Below are 24,346 nucleotides of genomic sequence, written 5' to 3'. Positions count from 1 at the left end.
ATCTCAAGAATTGCAGAACTGAATCTAACTGGAGTAATAAATTATAGGATAAGCACATTTCATAGGACATCTCACTATACATCAATTACAGCAGGATGGTCATGGGCAGTCATGGGGGACAATTCCGCTATCTATAATAAGGTGCAAGATGGTAGCTATAAGAGATTTAGTGCCTTGGATGAAAGGTGCAGCTAAGGTGCATGGGACTAAAAAGCTTTGGTCGCCATGATGAATGTGTGGCCCTGCTTCTTCTACTTGATCTATAGGTGACTTTCAAAACCAGTGAGCATGGTATCCTGCTGGACCAGTGATGTGGAATGGGTATCAGAAGCACTATGCCACAGTGGTTCCGTTTCTATTTGGGTTATAAGCAGAGACCACAGAACACTATTTTATCTCCAACGTTATTTGCCATCTATATGAAGCCATTGGGATCAGTCATTAGGCAATTTGAGGCAAGGTGTCATTACCATGCTGATAACCAGCTATATTTTTCTATTGCATCTCAATCAGGAAAGGCAGACCTGGACCAATGCCTGGACACAGTAGTGGGCTGGATGAGGGCCAATAAATAATCTGAACAAGGTAAGAACGTAAGAAAAGCCCTGCTGCATCAGACCAATAGCCCACCTAGTCCAGCATCCTGCTCTCCCAGATGCCTTAAGGAAGTCTGCAAGCAGCACTTGCACACAAAAACATTTTCCTCTCCTACGGTTTCCAGCAACTCCACTGACCTTGGAGGCAAAGTATAGCCATCATGGCTAGTAGCAACTGATAGCCTTAGCCTCCATGAATTTGTCTAATTATCTTTTAAAGGCATCCAAGATGGTCGCCATAACCGCCCCTTGTTAGAATGAATTCCATATTTAACTATGCACTGTTTGGAGAAATACATTGTTTTGCCTGTCCTGAATAGTCCGACATTCAGCTTCATTGCATAATGTATGTTTATTTTTTCTACAAGCTGTTTTGAGATACATAGTGCAAAGTGGGGCAAAATTCTTTAAATAAACAAATAAGATACTGACAGAACCATATCAGTCTAAAAGACAGATCACTTGGGTACCCAAATGCACTCAAAGACCTAATGCTGGACAGAGTTAGAGGAACCACTTAAAAGATTTAAAAAGTGAAGGACTGAAAACATTTGCCAAGAGCTGCCAGGAAGATAGCTGAGAGCGAGTGATCAATCAGTTGTCCCCATTCCCCATTAGCTTTGTTGATCTTATAAATGAATTGCCATTACCCCAGTTAGATGACCATGTTAAGGTTTCTCTCTCATTTTTACTAAAAACTACAATCAATCTTACTTAAACCACAAAAATGGTTTCTTACTGCTTCACCAACTAAACTCATTTATCAAGTTTGAATGAGAAATTAGTTTGCTAGGATTAAAGCACAGAAGCAACATCCAGGGGCCTGGATAATTTCCCCTATGTTCTTTTACTACACTGAGCATTCTCCAGAGGATATTAGGGAGCCAGAAGTGCAAAACAGAGGAATGGAAGGATCAGGGTAAAAAATTCTCAAACGACTTGGCACCAGTGGGCAGCATTTCAAGGCTGATACAAAATATATACAGTAATTGCATACCAACCCATATCCCAACAGCATCAAGAAATGAATTGGAAAAGAAATCAAAGCATGAGACAGAGAATGCTACAGGCAGGCTTCAAGGTTCTGAAATAATCTCTTTTACAAAGCCTCAGAAGCAATTCAGTCACTGGTACTGCAAGGATTTATGCTTCCCATCCAACAGAACTTACACTTTTATAATGCCTTTCCTTCCACAGACGTTAAGCAATTTATAAGATTATGTCTCAACATGAAAGCAATCCAGTCTCAACCCAGGGTAAAAGGGCACTGGAAGAGAGTGTCCAATGTTGAAAGGCAATACTTTTACAATGGAACAGTAAAGTACATAAAATAACTGCATCAAATTAAAGCAGCAGGCACATTCATCAGAAGCCCACAAAATTTAGGTTGGCCTTGGTAGATAACCATTAGTTGTGTCACCAGCAATCCCTCTGCAACAGAGGAGACTGGGTCAGTTTTTTTACTCCTCATCAAGTTTTAGAGAGCATCTCGCTTCTTCCGTCCATCCCCAAAGCAGGCTGCAACAAATATGCAAGATTGACCCCTCCTTATGCAATTTCCTGGGTGTCAGATTTCAAAGGAAGGATACAGTCTGTTTCTCCCAAGTGCAGTACAGGTAAAGGTACCCCTGACCGTTAGGTCCAGTAGCGGATGACTCTGGGCTTGAGTGCTCATCTCGCTCTATAGGCCGAGGGAGTCAGCGTTTGTCTGCAGACAGCTTCCGGGTCATGTGGCCAGCATGACTAAACCGCTTCTGGAGAACCAGAGCAGCGCATGGAAACGCCATTTACCTTCCCGCCAGAGTGGTACCTATTTATCTACTTGCACTTAATGTGCTTTTGAACTGCTAGGTGGGCAGGAGTTGGGACCGAACAACAGGAGCTCGCCCCGTCGCGGGGATTCGAACTGCCAACCTTCCAATCGGCAAGCCCTAGGCTCTGTGGTTTAGACCACAGCGCCACCCGTGTCCCAATTGCAGTAAGTGCACCCCTTTTCCAGTGGAAACACAAGGGGAGGGAAATGGTCTCTCAAATCTTGGACATACAGAAGGAGGTCACCCAAGAGAGACTTGTGGTCCCTAAAGATCAGCTGACTTTTGTGGATCCCTGACATTCAGGATAGTAGATTATCAATTAAGATGACACACACACACACACACACACACACACACCTTTTATTTTATTTTTAAAGTTAAAGCAAGGCTTTACATTTAATCAGAAAAATGACACCTTAGTATTGTGGGGCATATGCTACACACTATCAGCTAATAATCAGCTTTATATATTGGTTCTCAGAAACTAAAGGGAAAGGACATAGCAAACAAGTTTTCCGCACACCAGGGTAGCTGCTCCTGCCCAGGAGCCTGAATTTAATAACCTAAACCAAACAAACAAACAAAACAAAAAACAAGGAAAGGTTAGCTAGACACAATTCAGCTCACCCAATAGTGGTAAGGAGGCAGAAATACCCTCACCACCACCTCAAAAGTCTGCAACTGGCCTCTATATTGTGCTTGGTCAGATTCACAAATCTTTTTTCCAATTGTGCTCAAGATACCTAGCAACCCATTTCAGATCATCCAGCTACTGAATAAATCATGCTCCTATGAAGCCTGGGAGGAAGATGCCAAGGAGCAAGCCTGGCAGTAGTCCCTGTTAACCTCCTATTCTACAACCAAAGTTGTTTTGATGAGGTTTGACTTTTGCAACGTTAAAGTTTCATCAGCTTTTCACTACTATTAACAAACATAATTCCTCTAAGAAGCAAAAGACAATCCTAATCCATGAGAGATAACAATATCAAGTGTGAGGAAATGTAAAAGAGCAAAGTCCTTTTGACTTGGCCACAGACAGAAAACTCAGAAATGGGATAGAAGGAAGAGAGAACTCTCTTTCCTACCATCTTAAGATGGGCAGGTATCCAGTAATTTCTGGTATCAATGAGACAGATGCTAGGCCTCATTGGATAAAATTCAGACTGTACCCAGATTGCTATTCTACACGTGGCAGGAAGCTAGAGCAAGTTCTGCTCCCTGTCCATCCAAGCATCACCTGTCTTGCCTCTGATGCTATTGTACATAACGTTCAAACAGGGTGTTCACATTTAACGTGCAACATGTGTGGGCTCAGAATGTGCAATAAATATCCAATCTCTGACCACAGAACTCGAGCAAATGCACCCCATATTAGAACACCTATGTATGGATGTAAGGTGGCAATGGAGGCAAGGGCTGATGTGCCAAATGGGCAGGGAGGAAAGTGCATTCTTACTCTTCAGCACATGTGGGGGAAGGAACTAGGTAAGAATACTGTCTGATCTGCCTTCTGTAAAACACTCCCTCAAGGCCAAGGCACAACTTTCTTATTGAAATCACAGTGGCTGGGTGACAAATGGATTGTATTACTTAGATACAAGTGATACGTTTGGGATTTACAAGTTCCCAGTAGATTGTTAATGGAAATTGACATTCAGAAAACTCTTACCTCATGAATCCCAAGAACGTTATTAGGATGAGGCTGACAAGCCAACCAGCAGTGGCAAAGGCCTTTGGCATAGTCAGAGCTCCAGTCCCAACTATGAGATTGAACATGTAAACCAGGCCAACCTGCAATTAAAGAAATCATAAATGTTAAAATCATGTGACTTTTAGTTGTTAAAAAAGACTCTTTGGCTAGCAATCCCAAAATGGACAGAAAGCAGCAGCCTCCATAGGCAATCCAAACCAACACGGCTACTATGATGGTGCAGTTTTATAGAAAATATTATCGTCTCAGTAAAGAAATGCTTTTTAGCTCATACTTACACAGTTAGGCAGTGTTTAATGTTTGGCCTTAGAAATATTAACAGCTGGGTTTAAAAAACAACAACAAAAAACCTATGCAAACCACAACTTTCCAATAGCCCAATAATTTATTTCTTGTTTTCCCAACCTAAGCCTTCAGGATGAGGGAGATTACAGATAAAATCTCCTTCTTCACATAGAAAGAGTTAAGCAGAAAGACCAGACATACTGGTGAAAGGACATAGCCTCAAAACATCATGTTTACTCAAGTTATGCAGTTCTCTGACTTGCCATGTTTCTAACTCCAAAGGAAAGATTCTCTGAAACTAAAGGTGTTGCAGAGAGGCTGAGGTTTTTTTTATAGGGGGAAGGGTGGTACAGTTACTCAACTTCACCCATGAGGAGCCAATATAGGATGTGAGGTATAAAAGAGCATTCCACAGCTTGCCAACTATTAGCCAAACAGGAGTCTGACAAGTAATTTTCCTCCCAAGTATATTTAGCAGTGAAGCAGATGGAAATTTTCCCTTATTGGGACACCAGAGGAATCTTGTTAAGGAATGGGAATATCTGCATGATAAGCTTGTTGACAGTAAAATCAACCCTTAAGAAGAGCTATTCTGAATTATTTCCTGCCTCAGTTCTTACATTTAAATGGCAGGCTAAGACCAGGCATTATTCTTGTTTATTGAAGAATATTACATTAATAATAACAGCAAAAGAGATTTGCTCTTTCGTTTAGTAAAAACCTACTTGCCTCCCCACAGCACAAAGTGCTAAAATGGAACTACCTCAAGGGGTTCAGGTTCCACAATTTCTATTTTTAATCTGCTTTATCCTGTAGGTTCAACACTGGCTCTATCTGCAGCAAAAACAAGATTCATTACTATTTGGGGGGCAGTGCCCTCATAACTAAAAGAGTTCTGTATTAAAACATAGCATGAAGAACTCATGTATGAGTAGATTTGGTAAGTCAGAACCACAATGGGTAATTAAGGTGGCAGCTCAGTGACAGATGACAATATCTGAATGTAAAAGACTCCAGATTCAAACCCTAGCATCTCCAAGTGGAGCTGGGAAAGATTTCTTCTTGAAACCCTGGAGAGCAACTACTAGCCAATTCAGACAGCACCGAAGCAGATGAACTAATGGTGACACTCAGTATACAGCTGCTTCCTATGAGCCCTGGGCACTAGCAGGAAAATAATTTAAACTTATTAAAATCATGTGTCATGTAAGATACAGTATCCATTAGACTTGAAGTGCAAGAAAGTAGTGCAGGAAGGATGAGAGAAAGAGCACCACTGATGGCTACCTTCCCCTTATTAAAATTACTGGAATGCCCATTATCAGAAGACAACCATCTACCTGGAATTCATGTCCACTGTCAAACATACAATTTTTAAACTGAGAGTAACCATAAATAAAATTACCTTAAGAACAGGGAATGTATACAGTTTATAAACCAAATGCTCATGGCAGAAGTTCTGAACTACAAATGCATCCTTCAGAGACCTTTTATGCATAGCCATTCACTTCTCTTTGAGAGAACAAGGTCCTCCTGTACTTACTGGCATCTGAACAGCAAATGCATCTTTTGACTGCTTTCCCAGAGGATGAAACAGTAGATGTCACTTTGCAAAGCGATTTTTTTTAACTCATTGGGCAGAACTGTCATTCCCTGCATACACCACCTCCTGGCTGTAGGCCTTAATTGGTTCTGCACACGAAGCCTTTGAGGACAGAAACCTTGGAGGTTTTCTTTGACTCTGATTAAAAAGAACAGTATAGGGAGGGAAGATTTATTTCAGATACTGGTAGAATCATATTTCGGGCCCTCCAAAAATGAGACAAGTACCATTTTTATGCTCAACAGCCTGAAGATTTCTGCAATGCTATAATTTTCAATCTGTAAGGTACTTGGTAAGTTAACATCTTGGGAGTCTATTTTTCCCCTTGAAGATTCAGATCAATCTTCCTTGGACTAAATGTACCAGCATGCATCACTATCCAATTAATGTCTTCTCAAAAATCACTTGCAATCAGAAAACCACCACTCTTGAGGATAGCTTTGAAAGAGACATGTGATAGGTTATATATTAGGAAGAAGGACAGAGTCCACTGGTATGCCATAAAAGGGCATCATAAGATGCAGCTTCAACAACTCTCAACTCTTGTGTATGTATGTGCACTGCTTTCAAAGCCTCCTTGTTCATCTCAATTTTTCATATAAAAAAAAATACTTTCCTGATGTTTTAACCACTTGTTGCTGCAAGATGGCAGCAACAAGAATTCCAACTATGGAAACAGAACAGAACCCATTGGCGCAAGTACAGCCTATCAGCCATTTAAGAAAGCCACACAAATTTTAAAAAGCTTTGTCCCCTGTGTTGCAGAATGCCTCTGCACTGACTGATGTAAACATGCACCCTGGAATCTTGTGCACATTGTTAGTGCACATGTCTTTTTATTGTTCCATGAAGCGGTCTAGACTGTAAGAGAATGTGTCACTGCCCTAAAGACTTCACAACCAGAAAAGTATAATCATGTATTTAGTATTTAGCGCACTGCTCTTCCCTGAAGAGCCTTTTACATATGGCTTCCAGATAGCCTTCCATTCAGTGAAATTACAGGATAACACCTGTTCAGCTTCACAGAAGAACAGCCTGGTGTAACTTTGCACAACTACATCACTAAATGGCACAAGTTTTAAAACTGCTTTGAAGGTGCCAAGTTGTAACCAATGCTGTCCTTCTTTACATGGAAGGTTCTTTGTTCCCATACAGGCATCTGCAGACAAAAAAGGGAGGTGATTTTTGCAAATTTCTCCTTTCTTCACCATACTGTGTCAGAGGATTCCCCAATTCCCTAGAAAAGATGGGGAGAGGGCCCTCCCCCTCTTCTTCCCCCAACCTTGTACTGTATACAACACTAATGTCTCATGTCAAATATAACTGATCTGTAGAAAGGACTTTAGAAGTTGAAAAAAGAAACAATGTGCGTACTTTTATAAACCAAGAAATTCTTTAATAAAAAATATTTTTTTAAAAAAATAGATGGGGAGGGTATGAAGGTGATAGTAGCACAAAAGTGGAACTAATGAAAATCACCTCCAACTGTTCATGGAATCCTCTGCTGGATCAAAGAGACTTCCATGACTGGAAGGACAGCATGGGATAAAATTCGCCACATCTAATTTCTGGCTAGTCTATCCACTACCCAAATTACTTAGTTCCTCTTGCCCCTGATATTTGGGATTCTTTTCCCTCTTGTTAGTATTATATCTATCATAATCTAACATATGGGTGTCCATCAATATGCAGATAATACCCAGCTCTACCTCTCTTTCAAATCAGAACCAGTGAAGGTGGTGAAGGTCCTGTGTGAGTGCCTGGAGGCGGTTGGAGGATGGATGGCGGCTAATGGATTAAAGTTGAATCCTGACAAGACAGAAGTACTGTTTTTGGGGGACAGGAGGCGGGCAGGTGTGGAGGACTCCCTGGTCCTGAATAGGGTAACTGTGCCCCTGAAGGACCAGGTGCGCAGCCTGGGAGTCATTTTGGACTCACAGCTGTCCATGGAGGCGCAGGTCAATTCTGTATCCAGGGCAGCTGTCTACCAATTCCACCTGGTACGCAGGCTGAGACCCTACCTGCCTGCGGACTGTCTCGCCAGAGTGGTGCACGCTCTAGTTATCTCCCGCTTGGACTACTGCAATGCACTCTACGTGGGGCTACCTCGGCCCAGTATACCTGAAGGAGCGTCTCCACCCCCACCGTTCTGCCCGGACGCTGAGGTCCAGTGCCGAGGGCCTTCTGGCGGGTCCCTCATTGCGAGAAGCAAAGCTACAGGGAACCAGGCAGAGGGCCTTCTCAGTAGTGGCGCCCGCCCTGTGGAACGCCCTCCCATCAAATGTCAAAGCGATAAACAACTACCTGACATTCAGAAGACATCTTAAGGCAGCCCTGTTCAGGGAAGTTTTTAATGTGTGATATTTTAGTTTTTTTGGTTTCTATGGAAGCCGCCCAGAGTGGCTGGGGAAACCCAGCCAGATGGACGGGGTACAAATAATAAATTATTATTATTATTATTATTATTATTATTATTATTATTAGGAAGCAACCTTATTCACTGATGCAGCTTTAGTGCAATTACATACTTTGAATATTCACTAGAGACTCAATAGAGGGTATTTGGCAAGGTTTGCTAAGCATTAAAGCATGTTTAAAAACGCAAGTCTTTTAGAGCATGTGTGGGTGAAAAGAGCAAGCACATCCTTGTATTAGAAAAGTTTTTTGAGTTATTTCCAAATGTATTGTAACACAAGTATAAAATGCCTATCACAATTTAAAATCAAAACAAGAACATGGGGGGGGGCATGAAGAAACAGGAGCAGGAAATACAGAGCATAACTGTGCTGCTTGTCTCCAGCAAGAGATTGTAGTAATGTTAAATACTCACGTAAGGCGAGTACAGCTCTCCTGTATCGGTAATACTGCCAGCCATGTTGAAGCTGATGGAACAGTCCGAGAGAGATGTCACTTCCTTTTGATCCAACCACTGTTAACCTGAAAGAAATTTTATCAGCTGTTTACAGGAGTCAACAAAGCAAGCGGTAACTGCAGTTCATCACTGTGCATTAATGCAAGTCTAGTAGTATTGCTGCCTACCTTCTCTGGAAAGAAAAGTAAACAGATTCCCCCAAATCAGCTAGTTTGAATTTGAAATCAGAATTCTTCACTTGCATTGCAAATTGCATAATTCTCACTAAAGGCCATAATCCTTTTAGAGAATCTAGTGAAATACCAGCCACATCAAAAACAAGGATCAAAACTAAGGTTCTCCTGTCACTCTAAAAGTATATAATCTAGCCAGATGATATAGTAACACACTTTAAGGAATTCCATTTAGAATGAATGGATTATAATCACTAAGGGGAAAATAGATTTAAGATCTTTTATTTAAATTAAGTCACTTACTTTACAATTTACACATCTCCTGAACAAGCATTAATGACAATTAGTTGCTAACAATTAAATATAATTGTTAGATGTTTTACTTGAAGGCTACAGTTACAATCATATGCATAGTTACCGTATTTTTCGCTCTATAAGGCGCACTAGACCACAAGACGCATCTAGTTTTTGCAGGAGGAAAACAAGAAAAAAAATATTCTGAATCTCAGAAGCCAGAACAGCAAGAGGGATCGCTGTGCAGTGAAAGCAGCAATCCCTCTTGTTGTTCTGGCTCCTGTGATAGCTGCGCAGCCTGCATTCGCTCCATAAGATGCACACACATTTCCCCTTACTTTTTAGGAGGGAAAAAGTGAGTCTTATAGAGCAAAAAATACGGTATTTGAAAGTGCAACTGAACCAAGTGGGACTTAGTTGAAAGGAAGCCCGCTAAGTCTGGTGCCTTCCATAAATTTTGTACTGGGAGTTATAGCCTAAATATTTGGACAGCACCAGATTGGTGAAAGCTGTGTTATAGGGGTTCAGAACTTTCTGGCAGCCTTATCCTCCATGAATTTGTTTAACCTTTTTTAAAGCCACCCAAGTTGGGGGCCATCAGTGCCTTCTGTGGGAGTGAATTCTATACTATGTGCTGTGTAGAGAGTAACTTTCTTTTCTCTGTCCTGAATCCTCCAATATTCAGCTTCAGTAGATGTCCACAAATTCTAGTGTTAGAAGTATATAAAATTATGTATGACATGGAGAACTCCTATCATGTTGCCTCTTACCTTTGCTCTAAACTAAAAAGCCCTGAATGCTTCAACCTTTCCTCATACGAGAGGTGCTCCATCCCCTTCATCATTTTGGTTGCCCTTTTCTGAACCTTTTCCAACTCCACAATATTGTTTAAGTGGTGAGGCAACCCAAACTGTACATGCTATTCCAAATGCAGCTGCAACAGAACTTGAAAGCTTACTTTTTGTGGCATTTTTATTGGCCCTAATAAAATCTCCACCCAAACAGAATTATAGCATGCTACTGGAGCAAGGCTTAAATAGGCAGGAAAGCCTCACAGTCTACACAGACCTTTTACAACAATGAGGAAAACACCATCCATAACATGCTACCCCACGTGATGAGTTTCTTCATGCAAGTGTGCGTGCTGGAAAGTTTCTAAATGTTTACATACTGTATTGTATGAGCTGGCACTAAGATTCTTATCTAACACATTAGCAATTCCACTGAACCAAAAAGAGAACCAGAGAAAGTTACAGGCAAAGTGTAAGTACCATGGAAGGCACTGCATGTGCCTGATTACAAAAAGCAAGGATTTCCAAGGCCCTGCTTTCTTACCCCTGATCATTTGCTCACAAGTCCCCATCTTTGGCTGAGGCTGGGCTCTTTGTTGAAGAAACCACTCTGTCCTGAATTTCCTAGCTCCTACTCCTGTTTGCATCTTAGTGCATGGCATGGGAAAGTTTTACCTGGACTTTCTATGGCCACTCAGATTGGATGTATGCAATTACTACCGTGATCAGAAAATACAATAAAGAGGGCCTCTTATCAGAAGATACTCAGAATGTACTCCTAACCCTTTCAATCTCTGCTGCTAGAGGAAGAGGAGGATAAGGTAGAGGGGACCCTCCACCAGCTCCTGCCAGCCTCCGCTGCTGTACCCAGAGAAACAGAAAGCTACCAACAGTGATTCTACCACTATAAGCCATTAGAGAGATCTGAAATGAGGCATTTTGGGGCAGGGCCTGGCAGCTTGGAATCTTCTGGTTACAAAGCCCTGCAGGTCTCAATCCTTGGGCACTCTGCTGAGCCTGCCTGGAGCTTTTATACCCCCCCCAAACCACCCACCACTTTTGATTCTAGTCACTATAAGCAGTAAAGCTTGGGGTGCAGTGGTTGAGCTGCTGTTCTGTTGCTCCTCGCAAGGGGTTAGGATTGCTCCATCAGTTATTTGAAGCACGAGACTACAAGGCGCAGACAAAGCAAATGTTAAGGAATGATATTTGGAGTCAGTGTCATGCCAGAAAGCCTGATTCAAATATAATGACAAAGTAAAATCCACAGGTGTAACTGTCCACTTAAATAGTTGAGGGGGAAATACCACTCTTGTATTTTTGCGCACTAGCCTAGAGGCCATAGGTGAGCAGGACTTCTATAAAGACATGTGAATGGGTGGGGAAGGGGAATTGATAGCCTACTTGGTTTCCATACTAACAAAAGAGGAAGTAAGAATGTTTCCTTCACAATCAGCAAAGAAATGTAGCAAGCTAGCATAGTGGAGATGAATCACTCCATCCTTTCTTCACCATTCTGCATATTATTAGTCTGCTAATTGGAGGGACTTCCCCTCCTCCACAGCCAGCCTGGAAAAGCACATCACTAGCCACTTAGTAGGTTAATAAGAACATCTGCAAGTTAGTAATTTTTGTGGCCTTATTTACAAGGCTGTGTTCCATCCTCAAAAAAGACTGAAAACTACCAGCTTCCGCTTTACTTCAGAGGCTTTTTACTCCACCAGTACACTATGCAGCTGCCCCTCCCCCCATAAAGTCAATAAAAATACTTAAAGTAGAAACTGCAGGAAGATTTTGACAGATTTTTTTTCTGAGCACTTGGGGTCAAAAGAAAGCAATTTAAAGCAACGGTTGTTGGGCCATTTCATTCCAATCCGCTAGACAGAGCCAGCCAGCCAGCCAGAGGATGATGACAGGTGGGTGTCCGGCCACCCACCCCCACAACATAAATCCTGGCTACGCCCATAGAGAGAGATGCACCCACAAGCAATTGCATGAACTTTTCTCTCTCCCCATATAGGAGTCTGTGAATTCGCACACGCACACGAGTACTAGGTCTCCGAGCAGATACAGACAACCGCGTGACCACCACCTGCACCTGGTAGGCAGCAGATCTTCCTCGCTGTTTGGGAAGATGCTCACGCCGAGCGGGGGCCAATTCTATAGTCCTCTGCGCGGTCTCCTTCAGGGGGAACAGCCCAGAGACAGGCAGAACAGTCACACACAGCCTGCGCCTATTTAAAAGCCTCCTCCGGAGAGCCGCGCGGGAAGGAGTGTCGTTGGGAATGCCACGTCTTCCCCGCCAACCCTTTCCCCGACCCGCCTCAGGCCGCCAGCCCGCTTCCCCTTCTTCGCCCCGCCACCACCACCCCTTCTGCCACCCACTCAAAAAAGCTCCTCACAACAAGCCTCTTTACCCGCCACGCCGGCGCTCCTCGCTTGGCTCCACGGCAACGTCCGGCCCAGCAACTCCAAACCGTCGTTTTCCCTCATTACCGGCGCGAGCCAGGGGAACCCGCAGACGGCGCACGCGCGCAAGCGGAGGAGCTGAGGGAGGGAACAGCGCTTCTACGCCAAGCAAAAAGCCGCCAACAGCCGAGCTTTCCGCGCGCGTGACCACGACCTCTCGAATCGCTTTCTACGCTGATTGGTCCCGTCTCTTGATGGCACGTGACCACGGGGGCGGGGTGTGTGGCTGTATGCGTCTGTCGGTGGTTGGGAAAGACGCTGGTCGGATTGAGACTCGGCGGCTACCGTAGCGCGACCGGGAAGGAGAGTTTGGCCACTGCGCGTGCGTGTGGCTTGGGTTGAGATGGTAGAGGAGCGAGGTAAATAGGCGCTCGCGTGGCTTTGGGTGGGTTTAAAGTGGAGCTTGTCTCTCTCTGGTTCAGGTGTAGATTGCGGCTAAATGACGCCTGTTTGGAGATTAGGTGTAGTCTGTGGGGGAAGATCTCTTGCGAAAGTGGCTCCCTGATTGATGTCTCTTCAGTGTTGCCTCTGGAGAAGTTACATGCAAAGTCTAATTCCTTTTTTTTGTAACTCGCTTTGAGGTTTCTTTGTTTGTTTTCTTCAAGTGGTGTATAAATGTTATGGAATAAATTCCATGCAGTGCGCAAGCAAAATTGTGGAATTTATTTCCAGGGAATGCTGTCGGTGTGGTTGCACCCGGACACTCAACCACCTCCACCTCCTCATCCTCCTGTTTTAACTTCTGAATCCTGGATGTCAATTATTGTCAGAGCTGCTTCCAGATCCGAGCTCACAGAGGATCACGCTAGCCAGCGTTCACTTTATAAAAGTCTTTATTGGTTTACAGTTTCCATTTCCAAGCTGCAGCGTGCAGCTCTACGTCTTAAGGGTTAGACCGGCGAAGCTCTGTCTGGGTCCCCGCCTCCTGTACACCAACTTAATACCCTCGCCTTACTCCACCTTTTCCGCCTTTCCCTTCTTCTCTGGGTCCCTCTGCCCCCCGTGGTCTCTTCCTTCCGGGACTCTTCTGACGCTGACCCCCCGGACCCTTCTGTCTCCTTGCGGCGGGCTTTAGGACCTGGCTCCCTTTCCGGGCTGCTTACTCTGCCGCCTTCCTGTGCATTTGAACTTGGCGCGCGCGCCCAACCTCCCACTTTCCGCTTGACCGTTTCTTCGCTCCCCGATGGAGGTGTGGCCACTCCTGACTCATGCCTTCCCCCCTGTGGCGAGGCGCCGGATCCCGATACCTGGCGCCTTTCCTCCCCACTGCGCTCTGTTGGGGACGTTGGCCCCGATTTCCAACTGCTGCTTTCTGAACCCTCTTTTGTCCCTTTTACCTGGGGTGTCCCCCTAATCTCCCCCCCTGCTCTAGCCACTGGCGCTCCTTTCTGTGAATCTTCTGATTCACTGGAAAGACTCGGAGATCTCGGGTCGTCGTCATCGCTCATCTTTCCTTCGGACTCCTCCCCCTCGCTCTCTGTTTCCTCCCTTGCCCTCGCCTCTGCTCCTGAACCCCTGACAATTATGAACTGCTGTAATTATCCTGTGTTTCAGTCACAGTGTAGCAAATGCTTTATAGCTGCATGACTAAGTAGTCCGGACCTCCTTTGCAGTTGCTTCATAATTCTTGTACTACCACTGTAGTTTTTTTCTTTGTTATTAAACATTGTACCATTTCTGGTGGGGGTGGGGCAAAGAGAAATATTAAATACCGTATTTTTCGCTCTATAGGACGCGCTTTTTCCCCTCCAAAAATTAAGGGGATATGTGTGTGCGTCCTATGGAGCGAATGCAGCCTCCTTGGCTTCAGTGATAGCAACGCGAAGCCTCGGAAGCGCAGAGGGAGCGCTCCCTCCACGCTCCAGAGGCTACACGTTGCTTTCGCTGAAGCCTGGAGAGTGAGAGGGGTCGGTGCGCACCAATCCCTCTCGCTCTCCGGGCCTCAGGGATCGTCGCCTGAAGCCTTTGGAGTGCAGCGGGATCTCACGCTGCACTCCAAAGGCTCCGGGTTCCTTTTGCTGAAGCCGGGAGAGACTCTCCCGGCTTCAGCAGAGAGGGAGAGCTGCGCAGCGCCCCTTCAGCGAAGCGGGAGGAGAAATGGAAGGGGCTCTGTTTCTTCTGCCGCTTCGCTGAAGGGGTGCTGAGCAGAGAGGGGGAGAATTTTTTTTTCTTGTTCTCCCCCTCTAAAACAAGGTGCGTCCTATGGTCGGGTGCATCCTATAGAGCGAAAAATACGGTAAGTAGGGTTTTCTTGCAGTTCATCTGCTTCAAGATACTCTCGGCAATTATTTTGGTCAAATTACAGATTATATCTCTCACAAATGAACCATGGTAAACGGCATTTTATGTACACAAATATATTGCAGCTGCCCTTTAAATTGTGTATCTTACACTTTATTGTATATAATTAGACCGATTGTATATTAAAATTGATATGTATGATTCCTCTGTATAGCATTGTTATATTTTGCTCTCATTTGTTGTTGTTCATTCTTATTTCAAAACTGAACCAATGACATTTATTTTGAAAAAGTGTATCACTAATATAATCTTGTTTGTTGCAGGCTTGGAGCTATGAGAATTAACCAGAATACTGTACTGCAGGGAAAGAGGGTGACCCTGGTGCCATATACCTCTGCTCATGTACCCAAGTATGAAACAGATACTTTGCCAAATCTCCAGTTGGGGGGGGGGACACATTGACTTTAGAGGTCTGGAATGTTAAGTCATCTTTACATATTTCTTTGCAAAAGATTTTTTTATATATGTGTGTTTGTAATATATGTTTGTTAATTTGCATTCCAAGTGGAACAAACAGATAAACTGCTTGAGCCATAAGCACTGAAGTTACCTGTAACTGCTCTGATCTGCAAGTATTAATGGATCAGTTTATTGATATTAATTGGGCATATATGCAAAAGTTGTGGGGGATTTTAACTTTTCTTTTTTAAAAAATTCAAATTTTCACATATGTTCATAGGAATATTTTTGATAACACCTCCTACATTTTGAGATAACAAAACTGCAGGTATGTCCAGGTCTGAAATATGCACAGGTGGGCAAAATCAATCATCTGTGCTTGTGGGGGGAGGGGAATGATGGTCATGGTAACCTCTTGTCTAGACTACCAAGAACTTATCACTGCTGTCTGGTGCATGTTTACTGAGATGTACATTCCACTGAGTGTGGTGGAGCTTTCTCCTAAACTAGTATGCATTAGGATTACAGCCTCAATTTTTAACTCTGCAGGCATTTGGAAACCTCAGTTGTAAGCAGTAAGAACAACATATTTGGGAATTATTAGAAATGTACATATTTATTGCTTACTGGTAATATATCTGTCATTACTACATGAGAGATATGTATATATGGAAGGCAGGGCCTGGGGCAGCCTCTCAGAAAAGATCGGGAATAGAGGTTGTATTTTGTTCTAAATATATTGTCTCCAGGTGCAGCTCCCACCCACCCCACCCCCCATTCAATGGCATCCTAAGTACAAGTGGCATGAGAGTTAAACCTTGGCGAACCCAGCCATTAAGAATAATTTCTTCTGTCTGTGTGGTGCCTATTTCATGTTGTGAAGAAATAAAATAGAATGTTGGTATAAGTTTGCCTGGACCAGTCATTTCATGCCTCAAATGGGTTCATGGTGGAGATCTTGTTTACCTTTCCAACAGAACATAGTAGGCAATGTTCTGAAGAGGAATATATTCCTTCTCTGGATTTTCTCACCAGGTACCATGAGTGGATGAAGTCTGAAGAGCTGCAGCGTCTGACTGCATCAGAGCCATTAAGCCTTGAACAGGAATATGAGATGCAGCGCAGTTGGCGGGAAGATGCAGACAGTAAGATTTTAAAATATTTGTCAGTACTTGAAGATGAGGGTAGCAAGCACGTATGTTGTCTAGTTTATTTAAAGGTCCATTCATATAAAAGTGATTCTTCCATGTTAAAATTTCAGCTGCTGATCAGTTTAACATGGTAATAACTAATACTGATAATTTGGACTGTGTAGAAATAGATGGCAACTTTATTCTGAGCAAAATTAAATCTTGGAAGGTACTCAGGGCCAAAACCGCAGAATACACAAGCACCCAAGAATCGCATATCAGCTACCTAAACACGGTATCTCTAGCTATCCACACTTAGATAACTTTCCATGCAGTGTCCTCTGGATGCTGTGGAAGTTCTTCTCTTTAGCCCAATACCTGTGGTTAGGTACACAGGAACTGAACTATAACATCCTTCTTACTTACGGCTACCACATAAAAATTCAGATGGGCCTTTTTTTTCTGCGAAGGGGAGCAGGCACATTTCTTTCCTAACTCCTGCACACTGATTTTAATATTTTTAAAAAGTGAATAGGCCCATCAAACACTTGCCCATTTGGTTTGGCCCAAATTGACATTAGGTGAGATTAAATTCTTCCCAGAGTTCTGTATTTTCCTAAGGGTTTGAGGGACAGGGAAAGAGTTGCATTGGCTTTTGCACCCAGCCTGAAGCAAGAGATCTCTCATTCCAAGTCAAGGAGGAAGCTTATTACATTGTGCTGGTTGCCATTAATTACTATATTAGTTGACCCTGGTTTCATTTAAAATGGTTTTAAATGTTCTCCATTGGGCCTGCTTCTTTTTTAAAAAATTCCCCAGAATGCACATTCATAGTGCTTGACACAGATAAGTGGTCTAAGCAGACAACCAAGGAAGAAGACTGCATGGTGGGCGATGTGAACTTGTTCCTCACAGACAGTGAAGATCCAACACTTGGAGAGATCGAAATCATGATTGCAGGTAACCTAACGCTTCTATAATTTATGGGCCCATCAATATTTCAGCCTTTAGCAAGTTACTTCAAAAGATTGTCTCTTCAGCAGAAGTGACCGAAGCCAACAAAAAATAAAATAGGTTATAAACAAGCATCCTGTGCACAAATGTCTGACACAACTATTGCAACCTGACCTAGCGTCATTCCTTGGTAGGTCAGTGCAAGCTGCCAGGGTTGTATTTTGTCAGTCCTGAATTTTTCAGAAATGAAGCCTAAATCTTACTAAATGTGCAAGAAAGGAGCCTCCTCTTCTTTTTTCTTCACCTATCCCTGTATCCCTTTAGTCTGATTTGATATTTCTGTAAAAAAATAAATAATGTTGCATATCTTGTACCTTCTTGTCTTAAAAAAAGTGCCTAGAATTAGGAAGACTCTAGGGTGCGTGAGAGATACCCATTCCAAATTCTAGACCCTCCTGTTGGCCAAAGGTTCCCCACCTTTGTTTTAGATGAACCTGGAAACAGATACAGTTCTTAATTCTCCCCTGCTCCTCTCTTTCAGAGGCCAGCTATCGTGGCAGAGGATTTGGCAAGGAAGCCACTCTGATCATGATGTCCTATGGTAAGAGTGTCTGGCATGAAGTTGGAAAGTGTTGGAGGGTGCTGCATATGCATGGGGGATTAATTTCTGTGTACATCAATAGCGGTAGAAGATTTCCATTCCAAGACTTTGAAATTCTGCCATAGAGTTTTAAGATACCTTGCTAATGAGTTTACTTTTCTGCTTATACTTGGAACACAGAGCCTTCAATCACCTATAATCGTAGAAACATAGGAAGCTGCCTTATACCGAGTAAGCTCATCACTTCGTCTCACTTAGTATTATCAACACTTGCTAACAGTGGCTCTCAAGGGTTTCAGACATTTCCAACCTTACCTGGAGATGCCAGGGAGAGAAAATGGGACATACTGCATGCAGAACATGTGATCAACCTTCCCAAATGAAATTGACAAGAGTAGAGACAGTAGCTTATTTCTGATCTTCTATCCTGTAGGAATGACTCGCCTGGGACTAAACACCTTTGAAGCTAAAATTGGATTGGAAAATGAAGCCAGTATTGGCATGTTCAAAAAGATTCATTTCAAGGAGGTGCGCTAATAAGTATTCCTCATGTAGCAGAACCATCTTTAGTTGACTCTGTATTTGTGGCAGACCCGAAAGTTAACTTGGATTATTATCTTGTGCACTGTCTAGGTGGGAGTCAATGCCATCTTCCACGAAGTAACACTCAGACTGATTGTGGATGAGCAAGAAAGGCAGTGGCTGCTTGAGCAAACCAGCCATGTGGATGAACAATTTTACAATGTAACGAAGCTACAGAATCAGGTTTGTGACAGCTAATGAGGCTTATACGGACTCCAGAAGCATGGGATCTCTGCCTCCAAACTGCATCATGGCCTGGATCTATGGTGTTAGGGACCAACCAACCGCTGGAGTAGAAAATGCTGCGGGCTCTGTATGTACTGCGTCAGCATTCAACTTGACTTGCAGTAGACATTACGAAAGTATGATGGGCAACAGCAACTAGAACAAACTATCATCTTAGGGAAATGGTTTCTATTGGTGAAAATGGCAACGTGTGATGTATATAGAGCGAACTGAATGTGTTTGGGCTGCAGTGCTACTAAGGGACAGGAAAGTTAGGCTTGTCTCCTCTGTTACAAACTGACAGTCTCATCATTGCCTTACCAGGGTTCTTGATTAGGGCCTGTTTCTATCAAAAACATAAACTACAACCTACTCTTATTCCGAGAGTTAATGGGCAGCAGTCCTAGAAATAGGTGGTTGATGTTTGGTTGAACTGAAGTACTCAATGGGCTTCTCTCAAAGCATTGCAGGCTTCCCATACAGCCTCTCAGTTATTCATTGTGACAGCTCTTTTCTCACTGGCACACACCAGGAAGTTTGTATGTTTCTCTTTACTAAGATGAAATGTGAAAACGTAAAACGTGTACACTCTTTTCTCTCACTGCCAGTTTCTTTTCTGGGCTCAGGTTTTGCTGTGTGCCCCCCCCCCCATTTGCAGAAGTATAACAGATGTAAACCTACGATGAAGGGTTCATTACTGGTGATGCCATTATTTCCCGTATGTGAAACTAGTTACAGGAACTTGATGAAAAATGCTGATTGCATTGTGCTGTTACAAATGCTCCATCTGCACAAGCATATCCCCTTCCTCTATGCTGTTCTGGAAGTCCTCGCACCCAAACCCCAAGCCAATTTCAAGGAGAGAAGGTGGGGAGGCCCCTTTGTGCAAGGCTTCTGCTGGCTCCTGCCCTCAGAGGCTAATGAAGGACTTCGTAGTAAGCATAGTATGTTGGACATATGTATTGTTTTAATACACACATGACAAGTTTTCAAAGGCTGTGGCTACAGATGTATTTTTGCAGCAACTTCAAGAATGTAATGCTTAATGTAGCTAGCTAGAAGTTCTGCTCCCTTAGACTGTCCCATAGAATACTGACACACACACACATCCTCTAACCAGACAAGCAAGAGGCATGAAAGAATGCATTTCAGTCAGGCAGAAATATGCAGGAGTGCAGCAGGGCCAGGGAGGGTGGAGAGTTGGTAAGGAAGATGTGGCTTGGAGAGAGTTTGAAAAGCCTGATAAAGAGGCCTGGAGGCTGCATTTGTGCCCTTGTCCTGAGGTTGCCCATGCCTGTCCTAAAACCTTCCTTGTAGCTAATTCATTCCAGATAGTAGTACAAAAATACAGTAGGATTGCGCAAAGCTACTGTGCTAGATTGTAAATAATGTAATGCACTACAAAGTACTTTACATGCACCACTATAATTCTACCTGTACAGAAAACTTAAAGCATTCTAGGCAGAGTTCACCCAATTTGTAGTACCCTGAAAGATAACAAAAGGCAAGGAGGTTAATCTGGACCCTACTTCTCCGGTGAGTTGCATTATGTGAGTGAAGCACGAGGAGGGAAAACAAACTGGTACCAGCTCTTGTGCTCGGTTAAACCCACACAGAGGTTGTTTACATGTCACCTGTTCCTTCAGTCTGCCACGCTCTCCTCTTTAAAGGGATCTGTCTCTGAAGCATGTCGCAACACGGATATCCCTGCCCTTCCTCACTCCTGGGTCTCTTTTTGAACAAATGGGCCGGCCAGGGAAGAGTGCTTCGGAAGATGTGGCCTGAAGCTGGAGGGTTGCCCACCAGAACCTTGTATCCTGTTGAGCTTTGCTGAGATAGGGTATCGGCTGGGTGCTGCTTGCCGCCTTCAGTGGCACTGCAGCTGGAAATCCTGACATGGTGAGCTCTGAGCCTGGCTAAGGCAGACTCTGAGAAGGTGCTGTAAGTTCTCGGCAGCCCTAAGCTGGTTCTTGAGGCGAGTGTTGCTACCTTTTCCATGGGGTGGCTTTTCTGCCCCTTCTTCTTCTTCTTGCAGATTCTCCTCTGAGTCTCCTCTAAGCTGGTCTCAAGATGGCACACATCCTCCATCAGCTTTAGGACCCTGTCAAAGCCGTCCAGGAGATCATTGACTGCGGATGGCAGGTGCTCCAGGTAAAAGTCTACACTGCAAGGATCAGGGATGGGGCTCTCAGGAAGCACCAGCTCTTCAGAGCTGAAGGAAGAAATGGTTGCAGTAGCACAGTGAAAGTTGGTGCCCGGAGAAGGGAGGCGAGACGGTTTGGAGTTTCCAGAAGAGTGGGAAATCAGGGAGTCCATCCCTTCAAATTTCACCTTGTGGCGAAACTGAAAGGCAAAGAGGTCAAAAACTGTTGCAAACTCTCTTTCCTGTTGTCTGGGAAAACTAATTCAGCCATCATGGGGACAAGCTAGGCTGCCATTCTTTACATAGATTGTGCTGTGAGATATAGAGAAAGGTCTCAAAACTGATTCTGAAATCAGGCTTTACAGCATTATCATACTCAAGTCTATTTAGAGGAGAACAGCTCATACAAAAGAGACGTTCAGATGGCCATCACATTTATGTAAACAGCTGGGAAGCTGCTATGCATTAATAGTTTAACCCTGTGAAACTGCCTTCATGTGGCTTGTATTGAAAGTTACCACCACATCGTAAGTGGTGATAGAGCAAACAGCGCCATAGAGCAGCCACATTCTCACTTACCATCTCTTCCCCTTGAGACAGGACTGTGCGGAAGAGTGCTATATTCCCCATTTCCCTTTTTCTTTCTTTTCTCCCCACCCTCCACCTCTATTGCTTTGGGTGTTTTATCTCGCTTACCTCTTTGGTTTTGCTGAGTCCTAGCCACAGCTTCAACCTTTTCACCAAAAACTCAATCATCTCGTAATCCTGAGGCTCAATAGCTGGATGGTAGATCTCGGAATGGACAGTACGGTAACTGTTAAGGACAGAGGCACAAAGGAAGCTCTGCACCATCCAGAGCACGCCAGCTCCAAAGCTTAGGATGTATGTTGTCCCCAGGATAGGGGAAACCTGCATCAAAGACTGGAGGAAAGTGATCTTCCCACAGAGAGTGGAAAGCAGAGCTGAAAAGGCACACGGGAGTGTCCTGAACTCTTCCACAGTTGAAGAGAAGGCCTGAACAATGAAGAAGAAAAGAAAAAGGTTGTGGAGATTATATATATATATATATATATATATATATATATATATATATATATATATATATATATATGCTTTCGTAGATTTTCACGGGTACAGGAATGCAGGTTTTGGTGTCTTCGGGTGTCTTCCCGTGTAAGAGTCGGGGTGTCTGTGCGACGTTTCGACGAGGTCTCACTCGTCATCTTCAGGCTGGTGCTTTCGGCTTCTTGTTACTGGAACAGAGCAGAGTCTGGTGTTTGAGTTCCTATAAATACTGTTGAGGGGTGTGGTGTATAGCCTCCAACGTTCTGGGCAAAGAGGAAGTTCCTAGATTAGTGTGCCTTTTCTTCTTTTGTTCCTTAATTACTTGAGGGATATCTTGGGTGATTTCATGAGTGGTATTCAGAATATCACTGGGTGGGTCATTAAGTGTAGATTAGTTGCTAAAGCTTTTGTGTCTTGACCTCTTGAGCTTGTGAAGAGTTTTTCTGAGAAGATGGCTGTGCTGCATTTAGTTGTGCTCTGGCTTGGCTTCGTGTATAGGGGCGAGCTATGGTTTTGTGCCTTGTGCCAGCCAGATCTGTGTAGGGATTGCAGGGGGGTGCAGCATCCGGAGGTGCCACTATAGTTTGGCTACTGGATGGAGTCTGTAATATGTCTGTGGAGAGGGTCTGGGTTTGGGTCTGGTGTGGTTGATTGGTGACGGCGTTCTGTGTGCCTCTGGTTCTGGTGTCGGTTTTTGTGGGGAGGGCTAATTTCCAGATGTCTGGCAGGCGGGACGTGTCGTCACGCTTGTTCATGTTGTGAGGGTGTTTCTCTGTCTCGATGGCTTCCATGATTATTCTCTTGTGGTGATGTTCCATGTTAAAGAGCAATTTGGAATCTGCAAAATTAATTTCATGTCCTGTTTCTTTCATGTGTTGGAAAAGAGAGGAAGTTTTTTCTTCTTTTTTGACGGCATTCTTGTGTTCTGCGATACGTGCATTTATTCGTCTGTTTGTTTGTCCAATGTACGTGGCTGGGCAGACTTTGCAGGGTATTTCATAGACCCCTTGGTTTTCCAGCTGGATTTTGTCTTTTGGGTTTCTGAGGATATTGGCTATTTTTTGGTTGGTGCAGAAGGCTGTTTTGATATTGTGTTTATGGAGGATTTTGCTGATTTTGTCTGTAGTGCCCTTGATATAAGGAAGGAGGGCCATGCCATTGTTTTCTTCTGTGTCTTGGTTTTTGGGGGGTGTTTCTTTTTGGATTAGCTTCGTAACCCTGTTTTTCTGGTATCCATTGGCGATTAACACATTTGAGAGATTCTGTAACTCAGTTGTCAAGTGGTCTTTGTCAGCCAGGCGTTTGGTTCTGGAGATGAGAGTCTTGGCTACGGAGTTTATTTGTGCAGGGTGGTGGTGTGATTGTGCATGTAAGTAGCGGTTGGTGTGTGTTTTTTTTCCGGTAGATAGTGTGTCCTAGGGAGCCATCAGGTTTTTTGTAGATTAGGACGTCAAGAAAGGGGAGTTGGTTGTTGTCTTCTATTTCCATAGTGAATTGTATTTTGGGGTGTAGGCTGTTGAGATGTGTGAGGAAGCTATCTAGTTTTTCTTTCCCGTGTGGCCAAATTACAAAGGTGTCGTCAACATATCTGAGCCAAAGTTTGGAATATATATATATGCAGGTTTTGGTGTCTTCGGGTGTCTTCCCGTGTAAGAGTCGGGGTGTCTGTGCGACGTTTCGACGAGGTCTCACTCGTCATCTTCAGGCTGGTGCTTTCGGCTTCTTGTTACTGGAACTCAAGATCACTCAAGATATCCCTCAAGTAATTAAGGAACAAAAGAAGAAAAGGCACACTAATCTAGGAACTTCCTCTCTGCCCAGAACGTTGGAGGTTATACACCACACCCCTCAACAGTATTTATAGGAACTCAAACACCAGATTCTGCTCTGTTCCAGTAACAAGAAGCCGAAAGCACCAGCCTGAAGATGACGAGTGAGACCTCGTCGAAACGTCGCACAGACACCCCGACTCTTACACGGGAAGACACCCGAAGACACCAAAACCTGCATTCCTGTACCCGTGAAAATCTACGAAAGCAAATATATATATATATATATATATATATATATATATATATATATATATATATATATGGAGGTTTTGGTGTCTTCGGGTGTCTTCCCGTGTAAGAGTCGGGGTGTCTGGGCGACGTTTCGACGAGGTCTCACTCGTCATCTTCAGGCTGGTGCTTTCGGCTTCTTGTTACTGGAACTCAAGATCACTCAAGATATCCCTCAAGTAATTAAGGAACAAAAGAAGAAAAGGCACACTAATCTAGGAACTTCCTCTCTGCCCAGAACGTTGGAGGTTATACACCACACCCCTCAACAGTATTTA

The 24,346-nt window shown here is 43.7% G+C and overlaps 3 protein-coding genes across 6 annotated transcripts in view; 1 reads left to right on the top strand and 2 right to left on the bottom strand.

Moving 5' to 3' along the window:
• TMEM104 (transmembrane protein 104) overlaps positions 1-12,691 on the bottom strand; it is a 75,469-nt gene extending 62,778 nt beyond the window's left edge. Inside the window, exons 1-3 of one of the 2 annotated variants that reach the window (XM_082211096.1) lie at positions 12,557-12,691; positions 8,840-8,946; positions 4,080-4,201 (exon numbers count right to left, since the gene is read on the bottom strand). In XM_082211096.1, the coding sequence (XP_082067222.1) occupies positions 4,080-4,201; positions 8,840-8,884 (167 nt within the window). In that variant the 5' untranslated portion in view covers positions 8,885-8,946; positions 12,557-12,691. Of the gene's footprint in view, positions 1-4,079; positions 4,202-8,839; positions 8,947-12,541 lie in introns of both variants that reach the window. The other variant, XM_082211097.1, reaches the window with a different exon arrangement.
• A 149-nt stretch (positions 12,692-12,840) lies between these two features.
• NAT9 (N-acetyltransferase 9) lies at positions 12,841-19,401 on the top strand. 3 transcript variants are annotated; one of them, XM_082211170.1, is made up of 7 exons: positions 12,841-12,967; positions 15,173-15,259; positions 16,344-16,453; positions 17,258-17,398; positions 17,934-17,993; positions 18,427-18,521; positions 18,627-19,401. In XM_082211170.1, the coding sequence occupies exons 2-7, from the start codon at positions 15,183-15,185 to the stop codon at positions 18,771-18,773; spliced, it is 630 nt and encodes a 209-aa protein (XP_082067296.1). In that variant the 5' UTR covers positions 12,841-12,967; positions 15,173-15,182; the 3' UTR covers positions 18,774-19,401. The 3 variants fall into 3 exon arrangements, with proteins under 3 accessions (XP_082067296.1, XP_082067298.1, XP_082067297.1); XM_082211172.1 differs by having other exon boundaries at positions 12,934-12,993; XM_082211171.1 differs by lacking the exon at positions 12,841-12,967 and adding an exon at positions 13,001-13,189.
• A 344-nt stretch (positions 19,402-19,745) lies between these two features.
• Positions 19,746-24,346, bottom strand: part of LOC309525667 (polycystin-1-like) — a 10,533-nt gene continuing 5,932 nt past the window's right edge. Inside the window, exons 4-5 of the mRNA XM_082211088.1 lie at positions 21,640-21,957; positions 19,746-21,143 (exon numbers count right to left, since the gene is read on the bottom strand). Coding sequence (XP_082067214.1) covers positions 20,424-21,143; positions 21,640-21,957 — 1,038 coding nt within the window. The 3' untranslated portion in view covers positions 19,746-20,423. The remainder of the gene's footprint in view (positions 21,144-21,639; positions 21,958-24,346) is intronic.

This window comes from Podarcis vaucheri, assembly GCF_965113315.1.
Source record: "Podarcis vaucheri genome assembly, chromosome: 2".
Lineage (NCBI taxonomy): Eukaryota > Metazoa > Chordata > Lepidosauria > Squamata > Lacertidae > Podarcis > Podarcis vaucheri.
Note: the sequence above shows the minus strand (reverse complement) of the source record. Positions and strands in the feature narration are given on the sequence as shown.